This window comes from Diachasma alloeum, unplaced genomic scaffold (genome assembly GCF_001412515.2).
Source record: "Diachasma alloeum isolate Michigan unplaced genomic scaffold, Dall2.0 Dall_scaffold_00181, whole genome shotgun sequence".
In the NCBI taxonomy this organism is placed as follows: Eukaryota; Metazoa; Arthropoda; class Insecta; order Hymenoptera; family Braconidae; genus Diachasma; species Diachasma alloeum.
The window spans coordinates 2,187,992-2,201,633 of NW_021680347.1; the positions used below are offsets into that span (position 1 = coordinate 2,187,992).

Consider the following 13,642-nt stretch of genomic DNA (forward strand, 5'->3'; position numbering starts at 1 on the left):
CTCTCTCTCTCTCTCTCTCTCTCTCTCTCTCTCTCTCTCTCTCTCTCTCTCTCTCTCTCTCTCACCCTCCTCATACCGAGTTTCTACAAAAACCTCTTTTACCTCATTTTTGCTTAACCCTCAGGTGTGTATATACACATACCGCATTTCATCATACAAACCACTCTAGCTCCTCATTTTCATCGAAAAGTTCCAAGCAGATTACATCGGCGATACCTTAAGTTTCGTTGAAGAAGAAGCGATGAGGAGCAAATCTCCTCCCTTCCTCACTCACCCTTCATCGTCGGTACTAATTGACTAGCATCGTTCATCACTCTCATTTACTCACTTCTGTTTTACTTAGCAAGTTAAGCCGCTAAAATCTCACTCCCACATCTCAACTTCAGTCTAACCACCTTAGCAATTCTCCTTTAACCTGTCTCCACCCCTTTATTTTTTCCCTCTCCTCCGAATCGTACCCTCTCACTCGCATGTGCATCCACTGCTTTCTCCTGCGAGAGCAACCATGCCATTTTACCACAAACTATCTTACCTCCTTGATATCGAGTTACGCATGATATTTCTCCATTTCCCACTGGGGTGCATTCGCGAATGTCATTTTTTCTCACTCTTATTAGTCCTTACTAACCATATTCTTTCGTGGTTTTACTTCGCTCTCTTTGTGCTAGTTATAGCCACCGGGCTTCGGAATTTCAGGCTAATTGTAAATTATATTATATTATATTATATTATAACTCTTCTCGTGACTGGGTTTAGTTTTCTTTCCATTTCTTCGGAATGTTCATTCTTAATGTAAGTCGACTATGCAACAGATAAATTCAATACTTGACGACAAAAAAAATGTTGGGACTGTTTTAAATAAATATCTTAAACCAACGAGACGTCACAACTTACTGAGGGACATAAATTATACACCACAATAATGCGAAAAAAATATTGAATGTTTTAAATTTTGTTCATGGGTCTCTCTCTCTCTCTCCCTCTCTTTCTGTGTACATTTTGGCGGGGTGAATCGACAAGTTGGAGGAATATCATAGCCAAAGCAAAGTCTGTATGAGAACTGTGGAGGAAATGTGGTTTTTGTTATTGAATCGTTGGCTGTTTGTTTGCCGGAGCTATGGGTGCACAACAAAAATCAGTAAAAAAAAAAACAAATCAAACAATAACAGAGGGAATATTATTCCCTCTGTGATAGTGATGTATATTTTACCATTGTCGATTTCCGTTAATAATGCCGTTACAAATGTCGATAATCTCGACTCTTGCATACGGCGAAAGAGAACGAGGAAAAAAAGAATAAGAATATCGTCGCCACGCGACCACGATTCCTACGGGAAGTTACGCAACGATAAAGGAATACATAACAAACGTTCCCCTGATTCGCCTTCATTTGGGTTTACTCTTTCTCTCTCTAAATAATATCGTTTCACACATCTCAATCACTTTCCCCGTGCACACTAGAAGAGAAATCGTTCTCTTCCATTATAACTATACAATTCTTATTTACATTGTGTGCATTGTTGTATTCGTAAAAATAAATCATATGAATATTGGTTTCTCCCCTTGTGAAAGGGGACAACCGATTTTCATCCATATATTTCTGTCCTCTTGACGCGGAAAAGCGAAAACAAAAAAAATGAAAGCAAGGAGAAAAACAAAAAGAGGAACATTGTTGTTTTTTCACCGACCGTTGGTTATATAACACAGAACGTTAATTGAGATTGACTGTTGAACAAAGAGTTGCGCACATATATCATTAATTAAATCAATTTCGCGAGAAAATTCAGTCTTTTAGTATCGAGGGTCGTCTGATCGTCTTCGAACGACAGAAAAAAAATGCACACACAGACAGCAATGCACCCTTTTACAAACGGCCTCCATTATTTTTCATATACAAAAATGAGTGAATGGTCCTGGGAGTTTTGGGAATAAAACTAGAACGAGTTGAAGATGAATTCAATGAATTTTCTGCTAGCAGAAATGGAAAGGAAATTGAATTCGTTTTCTCGATTTACTCGCATATTCCAATTTGTCGGCCTGTGGAGCCACGTGTGTTTTCAGTTTATTCTCGCTACTATTCCCAGAGATTTATTCACTTGCCACTCGCCCCGTGGACTCCCCCATTCACATCAAGGAGTTCTTCTTCTTCTCCATCTTCTCGATTTTTTTTCTTCCTGGGTACATTGTGTGTCACTTGTAAACGAATGAGACTTGGTAGTGTTGCCGGACCAGCCCGCGCAGACTCAACCAAGCGACCAATTGCCATTTCTCCATGAGAACACTCGACCGCTCTCATATACTTTTTGTTACATCTTGTTGCTCCTCCCGCCGCCCCTCAATTTACCTCCATCACTTGGCTCTCGTCCTTGGATGTCTCTTTGGTACTTGTTCTCTAATATTTTAGAATTCTCTAGCCGCTCCATCATCATCACGCCACCAATCGTCATGATCCCTCGCCTCTCAAGAGATTGCAATTATTTGGCTTTAAATCTCTAGAGCAACGTGTCCACTGGACACCGCTGGAGAAGACCAATTATTTGACACTTTGCACGTAGCTTCGCGTTACGTATGCCTAGGTACGCCATACGCGAAGCTAACCTCACGTCATGGATAATCCGGATGCATGAGATTGTACATAACTGCGAATATTGTGCAAGCTGCGTAAACACCAAGTGCAACCCACCACAGTAGTTGCTCGTGCAGGCGTTGCTCAAAATTTTTAAGCACGAGGAGGCCAATTGTCAGACCGGCCAGTGCACCCGTCAGGTGTGCCACGTAGGAGACAGGTGGGCCCATCTGTTCGGCCGCATACCTGTCGTAGATTGCAAAACCAACGTCAGCGCTCGCTGAAACACAAAAGTATAAGGGCCAAAGTTATTTTCATGATTCCTAAATTAGTTGTGGAATAGTTTTCGAGAGATTAAGTCATTATCATATTATTTTCACAGCGAATTAGTATGGATTTCAGCTTTTGCTGTTTTGCAGTTGCTCTGTTCAGTAATTGAACAATTACTCCTAATTTCCACTAAATTTTTAAAGTCATTTGTTATTCAAATTCTCTCACACGCTTATCCTTCAAATCGTTATTAGTATTTCAAATAATCCGGTCACGTCTACCTCCTCCCCCTTCTTTTACCGATGCTGAAATGAAAATGAATTACTCCCTTATAATTATATCCACAATCAGTAGAGCCCGGTTTAACCACATAATTTCCCTGCAAAACCAGAGGGAGAGTAATTTCATGATAATGAAACGAGTAGACTAGCACAACGATGGAACAAATCGCACCGATTTCCCGATATATACCTGATAATATAAACCCCTCGCGAATTAAGGGTAAGAGAGTGGAGAGAGGGAGTTGGAATGGAGGCCTCGATAATCGCTGAGTCTGTGGCCCCTGGGGCGGACGCGGCTCACCACACCGCGGGAGGCTTTACGGGTTGAGACAAATGCCAGGGGGAGGGAAATCGAAGATAAGCGAGAGGAAAGCTCTATCCACCTCTCCAAGTATTACCCACTCTCTCTGCTATACGCCGCAGAGGATTAAACCTTGCCTCTCCCTCTCCCTCTCGCAATAATACTCCGGGACTAACGCCACTCAATTACACCAGACAGGTATGATAAGCCTCGGTGCCTACCCTCGTGGGTTCATATCGTGAAAACTCGATGAATGCCCCCTTTTTCCTCATTTATTTTCCGTCTTCTACTTCTATCACTATCGTCTTCTCTTTCTATCCTCCCTCTGTTTCATAATCCCTTTGAATTTTCCCCAATGCCACTATCTATATAAATTTTCCCTAGACGACGTATTCCTCATCACCTCGTAAAACGAAAACACCTGGGGAGACTTGAAGTGTCACTCTGAGGACTCAGAATGAAGGAGGTGGAATGTGTACGCAAGTTGATAGTTTAGAAAAAAAAGGTTATTTCTGGTATGTATACAGTGGTGGGTGAGGGTAAATGAAAAGATGCAGGAATGGAAGGAGAGAGGGGCGAAAGTTCTCTAAAACCTCTATAAAAGGGGAGAAAACTATCTTTCCCCTTTTCACTCGTTCGTCGTTTGCTCCGTCCAACCGGAGATCCTATCTATTTCCATTACAAGCCGGACATCGCGCTCGGTGACGCGTTCTGCGAGCGATTTATACCTCAGGACCGCCGTATATCCGGTCGGAATGACCTCCGAATGTCTCTCGCTCTCTCTCATTCCCGTGGTTGCATTTTTCAGTTTTTTTTTTATTTCTCTTAGTCTCTCTCGGTGTGTTCGTTTCTATCATCACAAAAATCTAAAATGCCCGGGCATCGCCGACACGGCAAACTGCTCCGTCGATTTTAACAGGCGCCAGTCTCCCCACCTTCTCACTCCCACGAATACATTCAACTCCCTTGAAGAGAATGGGCTACATAGCAAATTGCCACTGTTCTCCCTATCTTTTAATTAAAAAATTCCATGGGTAAACGTCGTTCATATTCTATTTTTAAAATAAAAGGGAGAGACTGGGGAACGGAATGAATGAACTCATGTGAATGAGGGAAAATCGGAATTTTTTTCCTGTCTATGGTCATTGGGGGTGGAAAATATTTGTTAATAATTTAGTGAAATTTGTGGGTTTTATTCTACTCTATTTCTTAGAGCTCTTGAGATATTTTAATATACAGTAATTTTGAGGAGGAGATGAATTGTTTTGAATGACTAATAGTCGTATTCATATCGTTTCTACTATTATCAAAATAAAAAGGGGGTGGTGAGAGAATAAATTCATATAAACCTCCTTGACCAAAAATCTGTATTTTGTTTCATTCAATATGGTGACTTTGACTGTGGAAAGTATTTTTCAATTATTGAATGGAATTCATGGAAGGAGAAATTCCAATTATCCCATAGTACAAATGTTGTTTTTTTGAATACCTGAGAATTTGAGAGACGATTGTTGTAGGGGAGGGTAGGGCAAAACGGACCAGGTGGGAAAAACGGACCACTGACAGAAAATTGATAATTTTGACGTGGATACGTCTATGTTTTCGTTTTGAGGGGCATTTTCTGCATAGGTAGATATTTACTAACGCCATCTGTTGGTGTATAGGGAAACTAAGTCGGTAAGTATGGAATCCAGTTTACCGACTGTCATTAAACGTGGACTTGGGTTGAAACGACGTTTATAGTACGTTTCACGTGGTGATAAGTAGAACAGAGATATAGTAGAGCTGGTGAAAGAGTTCCACTGGGAATTGTAGGTTATGCATCGAGCTCTCATTGTCCAATACACCTCTCAGTGGAACAATCTCGCCAGTCCTACTGTACATGTAAACAAACATTCTCACGCAGTTCTCACACATTAAAGTGTTCCCTTAAGACTTTAATTTTCTAATTTCCCGAGCATATACGTAACATAGACGTATCCACGCAAAACTTACGGCTGTATCAGCGATACAGCCAACCAGGATTTTTTTAAAATAGTTTTTGCTTCCGAATGGAAGCCAAAACAAAAATTCAAAATCATTTGTGGTTTGGGGTGATTAACAAATCTGACCAAATTGCGGTTTAACGACACTTGCTCCCTATAAAACGCTTGTAACTGTTATGATCCTGAAACTCACTTTTAATTCAACACATTCAGTGTTCCTGATTTGAAGGAAAGCAAAAAAAAAGACCAATTTTCTGTCAGTGGTCCGTTTTGCATTGCGGTCCGTTTTGCCCTACCCTCCCCTAGCTAATATTTACAATCGATACAAAATGGAAAGGAGAGGGTGGGAGAGAAAACAAATGAACCTCGTCGAATAAAAATCGGGATTTTTAAAATTTGTTGTTATTAAGGGTGGAAAATATTTTTCAATCATTGAATTAAAGTCATGGAGAGATTCACAAAGAGAATGCAGGTATAATCATTCCAATTAGTTGAGAAAATCGGTGTGGTTTCATTTGTTGCACGATAGACGAGAAATTTTTTTTCATTTATTGAAAAGAATTTATAAAAAATGTTGACACTGCTGCTACGTTCACTTCGTGGCGAAACCCTTTTTGAAAGTAAAAGATGTGTGTCTCCCATATTGATGTTAGGGGTGTGCACGAGACTCAGCTGAGACTAGACAAAAGTTCACTTTAGAGTGATCGTCTCGGTCTAAAAAAACATACAAATTTTGGGACAGTTTCAGTCTCGAAATGCCTAGTATCGTCTCCTCTGGGTCACGAGTCGGAGAGAATTTATCTTGCCACAGTGTCCACTTTTTTCGGTTTTTGCTTCCGAATGGAAGCTTTGTAAATGCGATTTTTTGATTCTCTAACTTTGCTTGGGCATCACTCACATATCATGAAATGATAACTTCCGAAAAAAATTTGGTGAGATTGTAGCTCTTACAGTATTACAGGATGGGATTGTGGGTAGGTGAAATTGGATAAGTGGTTTAGAAGATTTATTATGATGGCTTCCGGGTGGATGCCGCGTCTAGATTCAGCTTTTTGCCGACGTTTCGCAAACATTTCAGTCTGCATCATCAGGGCTAGGTTGCTCCGATACTGAAGCTCCCCGTTGTAAGGAAGTCCTTATATACCCCCTGACCCCTGGAGGGGGTAGGTAGAGTGGTGGGGGGTATCCCAGCCAATCAAGATGTTTTTAATTGAGCTGGTCAATTGAAAACATCTTGATTGGCTGGCATCTTGGTTTAGAAGATATTCAACTGTTTGTGAAAAACTGTTTTGCTCAAAATCTTCCAAACTACTGGTCCGATGATTTTTTTTTCAAAATCCTCACCTTGCTGCCCCTTATCAAGATCAATCAAAGTATGAATACCCGTTCATACGAAGTTTTTGAGATATCCGCGTTTTTCTAATTTTTTCATTTGAAAGTTAATGTAGCGCGTCATAATACGCCCAAAATTTGGAATAAACATCTGAGATTCCGGCTACTAATTGGTATTATTGAATCACACTTGTGGATAAAATTTTTGTGCCGATCGATTCAATACATCCTGGGACAGAGCAATTCATGCAAAAATCTATTTTTATAAAAAGTCATACATCGTCATTTTATCCATCGATGTCATACATCGTCCTCTGGGGGCTTACTCTCGACTTGTGTGAATACGGATTCAGGTGTCAACGAGACTTCGTTAACAGATTGCACAGAGTAATCATACATCAGGCGATCCGTGAACGGAGGCGCATTCACACACGAATCCGTTTTTACGCAACTCGAGAATAAGCCTCTAGACTTATTTAAAAAGTCCTATAATAAAAATTTATGTTTTAACGATGAAAGCGGGAATCAACGTAGAAAAAGAAAATATAAGGAACATTTTTCCTGGAAAGTATTTTCTAATAACGACTTTCAATGGAACATTCATCCATTTGGAAGATTATTACTATAGGTATTGGTAGAGAGAGAACGAAAAAAGAATAATAACGCATAAAGTCACCAGGGATGCGAAAAAAATGACATGAGATGTCACTGACCGGTTATATGACACGTCAGTAACGGTCATGTGATAGGGCCAACCATCACAATCTGTCATCACGTCCCAAAAACGACCCTCATAAACTTTTTTTTAAGGTACTTATGCTACCTTTTTCGCACATTGGCTGGAAAATAACTGTCAACATTTTCTTTTAAAAAAAAGACATTAACAGGAAATTTGGTCATATTCATTTGGTCATATTCAACTCTACCATTCGTTAATAGTTAACGAATCTTGTTTGGAATAAATGAATCATTTTATCAGTGCATGAACGTTGAACCATTCACTCCTGAAGAACGAATTCTGTTCATTTTCAAGTCATTTTTCTGCTAATTGCGTAGGAGGAAGCACCAACACGCTTGATTGTTTGCAAACATAGCATTAGTGAAAAAATCAATCGAACGGTATAAAGTTGGCTCCTAATGATACCTAAATTATCCAATGCTGAAAGTCAATTTTTATAGAATTTTTTAATTATTCTCCTGCTGAAAAAACTTAACAACGTAACATTTTCTTCTAAAAGTGACATTAACACGAAACTTTTTATCAGCGTATCAAATAAGCTCTTAATCAGCTTCAAATTATCCACTTTTTAAAATCTAATTCTGTTAATTTTTCAGCTATTTTTCAGGGTTCCGTAATTTTCGATCCGCGGACAAAATTTCTGCGACCAAATTTGCGCGACAAAATAATCGACGACCATTTATCCATTGACAATTTTTCCACCGATTATTTCCCCCACATTCATTATTCCCGAGGTACGAAATAACCACCGACAAATTAGCCGGCGGTTTCATTCAGCTTTCATCGTTTTTTGAAACATTATCAAGTGCAAAAAAGAAAAAAGTGACTCAGAATTCAGAGATGACATTTAATTCGCAATTTTCAATTCGATAACTCACATTTTACATACAATTACCATGCTTCCGCCACTTCAGCAAACAAATTCCCCTCGATTCATAGAAGCCCGCTATTACGATTGATAAATATACATTATAACCATTCTCTGACATTGAATCAACACAAAATTATAAATAATACTGAACTGAAATTAAATTAAAGGCAAATTTCATAATACTGAATTTGTATAATAGTGAATTAAAAGCAAATTTCGTGTGAGGTAACGCGGCGATGGTGATAACAAAATAATAAAAGAAAATAATAATAATAATATAAAAAAAATAAAAATAAAGTAATGAAAAAACAAACTTTTTCAATTATTCTTCTGCTGAAATGCAAGAAAGTTAACAACATAACAGGGAACTTTTTCTCAGCGTCTAAAATAAGCTCTTAATGAGCTTCAAATTATCCACTCTTCAAAATGTAGTTCGGTTCATTTTTCAGCTATTTTGCAGCCAATGTGCGAGAAAGGTAGACATCTTTAAGAAAAAAAATTGCACATCTTTAAGAAAAAAAATTGTATTGGCAGGTGAATTTTTTTAAGCATACAAAATTAACTTATAATGAACTTCAAATTATTCAATATTGAAACACGATTTTTTTTTCATTTTTAGCCCTTTTGCTGCTAACATACGCGAAAGCTAATATCAACATGTATTTTTTCTTTCTATCTGATCCTTATGATCGTAGTTTACGTTTGCCCCTTGGGCCCTTTCAGCAGCTCGACCCTCATGATTGTTCCAATCATATAATTATTATGGCTATATCTATTCGGTCCTTATGACCTTACGCTAATTCTGACGACTTCCACCATTGTTGGTCATGGGTAGTTTGACTTATTACGGTAATTTTGATACGTCCTTCCATAAGAAAAAACAAAAAAAATTTTTTTTCCATTTAAAAAAAAAATTTTTTTTTTAAGAACAAAAATTTAAAAATAATAGAAGACGAAATCCTAATGAACTCGAAATTCTCCATTATCTCAAATGGAATTACATTCACTTTCACTCCTTATTTCTGTTGACTTGGGGAAGAGTTAGCATCATGAATGCTTTTTTTTTTTTAAAACCGCGTTGGCAGGTAATTTTTTGCCAGCATAGAAAATAAGCTCTTAAAGAGAATGTCAAAGATGACGTTAGCAGAAAAATTGTTTAAGATATAGCAATTTAGCTTCTAATGAGCTTTAAATAAACCCATATTAGCAATTCAATTTCGCTGATTTTCACTGTCCGGTTAATATAGGTAATTTTACGGCGACGATGTGAATGGGGATGACAAATTTCAATGAGAATGAAAATTTTTAATACCTGAGATCTTACATAATAGTTGCATATCTGTTTCAATATATTCGAAATAATAGCAGGGAGGTGGAGAGGAAACAAATAAACCTCTTTAAATCAGAAAAAAAAAGCTTTTTTTTCATCCGTTGTTATTGAGGGCGGAAAATATTCGTTATTCAGTGAATAGAATTTATCGAGAGCTTTACAAGAAGTGGAATGAATGTAGAGGGCAATAACGAGTTATAATAATTACAATGAACTTTTCGATTCCAAGTGTCAGAACTTCCGAGATTTTTCAATACGAAATAAATTCGCAACTTAAATGGGCTGTTTTGAATGAAGAATCATTATATTGATATCGGTTTTATTCACTCTGTTCCGAACGAAGTGGATAAGGCTCCTTGAAGGAAAATAAGCACTGTGACAAAAAAAAATTTGACCGTTGTTCTACGGGTTGTTTCTTCCGACTTTTTCTTTTCTACCAGTTCCATTACTAATAAGGTTCCAAATGGACCCCAAATCTCATCCTCGCGAAGCCTAATCTTTCAGAATTGAGAATTACTCTTGGTTTGAACCAGTAAGATAGGGATATCAAAGTTATATAATAGAACAACGATATGTCATTTTTCTAGAAAAGTGTTTTTAACATAAATTGCTCGGGTGCAAAAAGTATTGAATCGATTGATCTGAAATTTTACACATGAGCCTACCTCGACGTTATTAACTACTTATCAACATTTCAAGGTTTCACTACAACCTTCACTCATGCTATGAAAAGTCAAAGTAACTTTCAGACAAAAAAAAACGGCAATATCTCGTGAACTTTGTATGAACGGGTACATAAATTTTGGAAAAGAAGAAAAATTGAAATCAAATGAGTGGTTTTTGAGATATTGAACAATTTAGTTTTATATAAAAAGTTGAATATTTTACTAAGAGCTAGGATTCTACTAAATTTCAACTTCTTATCTTGATTTATATTCGAGAATTATCGTGAACATACCCATCAGTCACAAAAATGAAAACAGTAATAGTATATTGTGTTACTAGCGCATAAAGTTTCACTTTTTCGCACACACGTGTAACACGTCCTATTTTTTGTAATACCTGCCGAATTCACTTTTCGGGGGTGCAGGGAGGTTAAATGTTTGTTTTTTTGTGCAGAGTATCAAAGTTCAAGCTTCGCTTTACGCATTCGACATTTATCTTATGATATAGATATTATCATAGGGAATGCTTTGATAGGAAAAAAGGTCCATTTGATGCAGTAATTTTCGAGATAATAAGAAAAGAAAGACTTTGGGAAATCGCTGCATCTCAAAAACATTGGCCGATTGAGTTGAAATTTGGCAGAAAATTGTACTTAAACAATACGGTATCGGCCAAAATTTCAGATTTTTAGCGATCGCTTTAGTCCTGTTTTTGTAAAAATATATGAAAAAATTCTGGAATGACAGACATTTTCTAAGAACATATCTCGAAGTTTCATGACTATCTAAATAATTTTCAAACAAAATTAGATAATTACAAAATCTATCAATTACAAAGCGTCCATTCGGAAGCAAAAATCTGGATTTGATTTTCAGAAGAGACATATTGTCTAATTATTGGATGAAATTCATTAGATAGAATTTAATAATGGGTTTTACTTTTGGCTATTTTCAATCTCTCTAAAATGCAATGAGGAGGGTGGGAGCAAAAAAGGATAAACCTCTTTGCATGAAAAAAAAAATCGAAATTTTTCACTGGTTGTTAGTGAAAGTGGAAAATATTAATTGTTAATGAGTGAATGGAATTGACTGAAAGCTATAAAGAATATCAAGAATATCAGGGTCAGTACGTTCCATCTATTTTTGTTGGCATGGAAAATAATAGTTGAAAATTGAGTGAAAGTCGTGAAGAGATTTCCAAGAAGAATACAATACGAATCGAATTACTCGCTTACAGTAATTACTATGAATTTCTCCGCTCCTGAAGCTAGTTTTTAAGCGCTAAATAGTCGTATCAATTCCGCTCCATTGTATTGCAATTAAGGGGATAGGTCGGTGAAATTTAAGTCTTCACTGGGCCTTCGGACCCATTGAACAGTGTGACGGAATGTGGGAATAACTAGGGAAAGCCGCGTACCCGATCAATTTTGCCCTGTATAACCACGAGAAAATTCATTTTTTGCTGTTTTTACCTTCAAAATGCTCTTTGCGCCGTAGTTTTCATACGATTTTAGCTTTTTTTTTTCAAAATGTTGGTTACACTTCAGAGCATAAAGTTATGCCGTTTTACTTTATTCCCAATAAATCATGACTAAATGAATTTTGAATTTCATAAATTTGACTCTACTCTAGAGACGCAAAAAATTTATGAAATTCAAAATTCATTTATGCATGATCTGTTGCGAATACACGGAGAGAAATATTCACTTGTAATACTACAAGAGCTTCAAAATTATCGGGTATTTTCCGATAGGTCCGTTGCAAACAAACGAAAGAGTCAAGTTTTTCAGGTTAAAAAATCACAAGTGCGAAGCACGAGTGATTTTTCCTAAAAAACTTGACGACTTCGTTTGTATGCAGGGAACCTTGAGGAAAATGCCCGATTAATTTTGAAGCTCGTGTGGTATTCGAGGGATTATTTTTCCAATCCAAATGTCGGGCAATATAATTGGACCATGAGACGAAACTCAAAATTGAAAAACGAAAATTGTATAATTAACACAACGACACAATTGAATTCAATCTGTCAGTTTGACGAGGGATTAATTCGACTGCATGATGTTTTGTTTTTTATATAGCCACTACCAGAAAAAATTATCAAAAAATTATCAGTTGAAAACCCTGTAGCTTGCACCACGTGATGTCGAATGGGCCAATTATATTCCCCGATATTTGGGTTGGAAAAATAATCAATAAAAATTACGTATCTTTTCCGTAATTCCGGAGCGAAATGTGGATTGATTTCGTAGGAAATTTTACGGAACTGTCACGGAATTTTTCCAGAGCGTTTCGTAATTTTTCTCTGAATTTCTTGGGAAAAATTACGATACCGTCACTTAAATTTTCTGAGTCGATTCCATAATCGGTGAGTGAATTGTGAGTTCCGTACTTTTTACTGAACATTTCTCTCCGTGTAAAGTAAAATGGATGTTTAACTTTATTCTTGGAGTGAACCGAACATTAAAAAAAAGCTAAAATCGTATGAAAAATACGACGCAAGGAGCATTTTGAAGGTAACAACAGGACAAAATGAAGTTTTTTGTGGTTATAAGGGGCAAAATCGATCAGGTCCACGATTTTCCTTAATTATTCACATATTCCGTCATATATCATAAACTGTTCAATGAATCCCAAGGCCCAATGAAAACTTAAATTTCACCTACGTATTCGCTTAAGGATGTTTATCCAAAATCACAAGTACTTAAAAAACATTGATTTTTTTAAAACTGAGAGATGAAGATATTCCCTTCACTTTGATACAAATTTTCATCCACCAACCTATGTTCATTATTTAAATAGAAATGAAATAGACAAAATGCACCAAATGCATGCACTAACATGCGCTTATATGGGATAGAATCATTCAAATATTTCATCTTTTTGCCCGCGTATCCAAGATTTTTCTCCGGCCATTGGATTCAGTATGATTTTACACATTACCTTCTATTTTTATTTCTATTTTTAGAGTTTTCTAGTAGGCGAATTATCAATTTAAACATAAATTTCATAAGAGCCCATGTATAAGAAAATAGTATATTTCGATACAAGTGCGACGAGTTAAAACACCCCGTCGCACGTGTATCCGAACTATATTTTTTGTTAGTGATGTTACGTTCAGCGAGTGCCGAATTGTGCCATTTTTCGATTCCTGGTAAACGAAAAATCTTTTCATTTACAAGTTTCGACTTTTCGCGCAGCCTGCTCAAAACTCGACTACCGTACGAGGTGGCATAAAACAGTATAGAGCACTCGGCGATAATAGTATATTACGTGCTAAGGCGGAGAAGTGCTGAATTCAACGC

General features: G+C 37.0%; 1 protein-coding gene across 1 annotated transcript in view; it reads right to left on the bottom strand.

Annotated features, from left to right (window-relative positions):
- Window positions 1-8: 8 nt before the first annotated feature.
- LOC107045700 (protein rhomboid) overlaps window positions 9-13,642 on the bottom strand; it is a 68,800-nt gene continuing 55,166 nt past the window's right edge. The window contains exon 6 of the mRNA XM_015268036.1: window positions 9-2,846. Coding sequence (XP_015123522.1) covers window positions 2,605-2,846 — 242 coding nt within the window. The 3' untranslated portion in view covers window positions 9-2,604. The remainder of the gene's footprint in view (window positions 2,847-13,642) is intronic.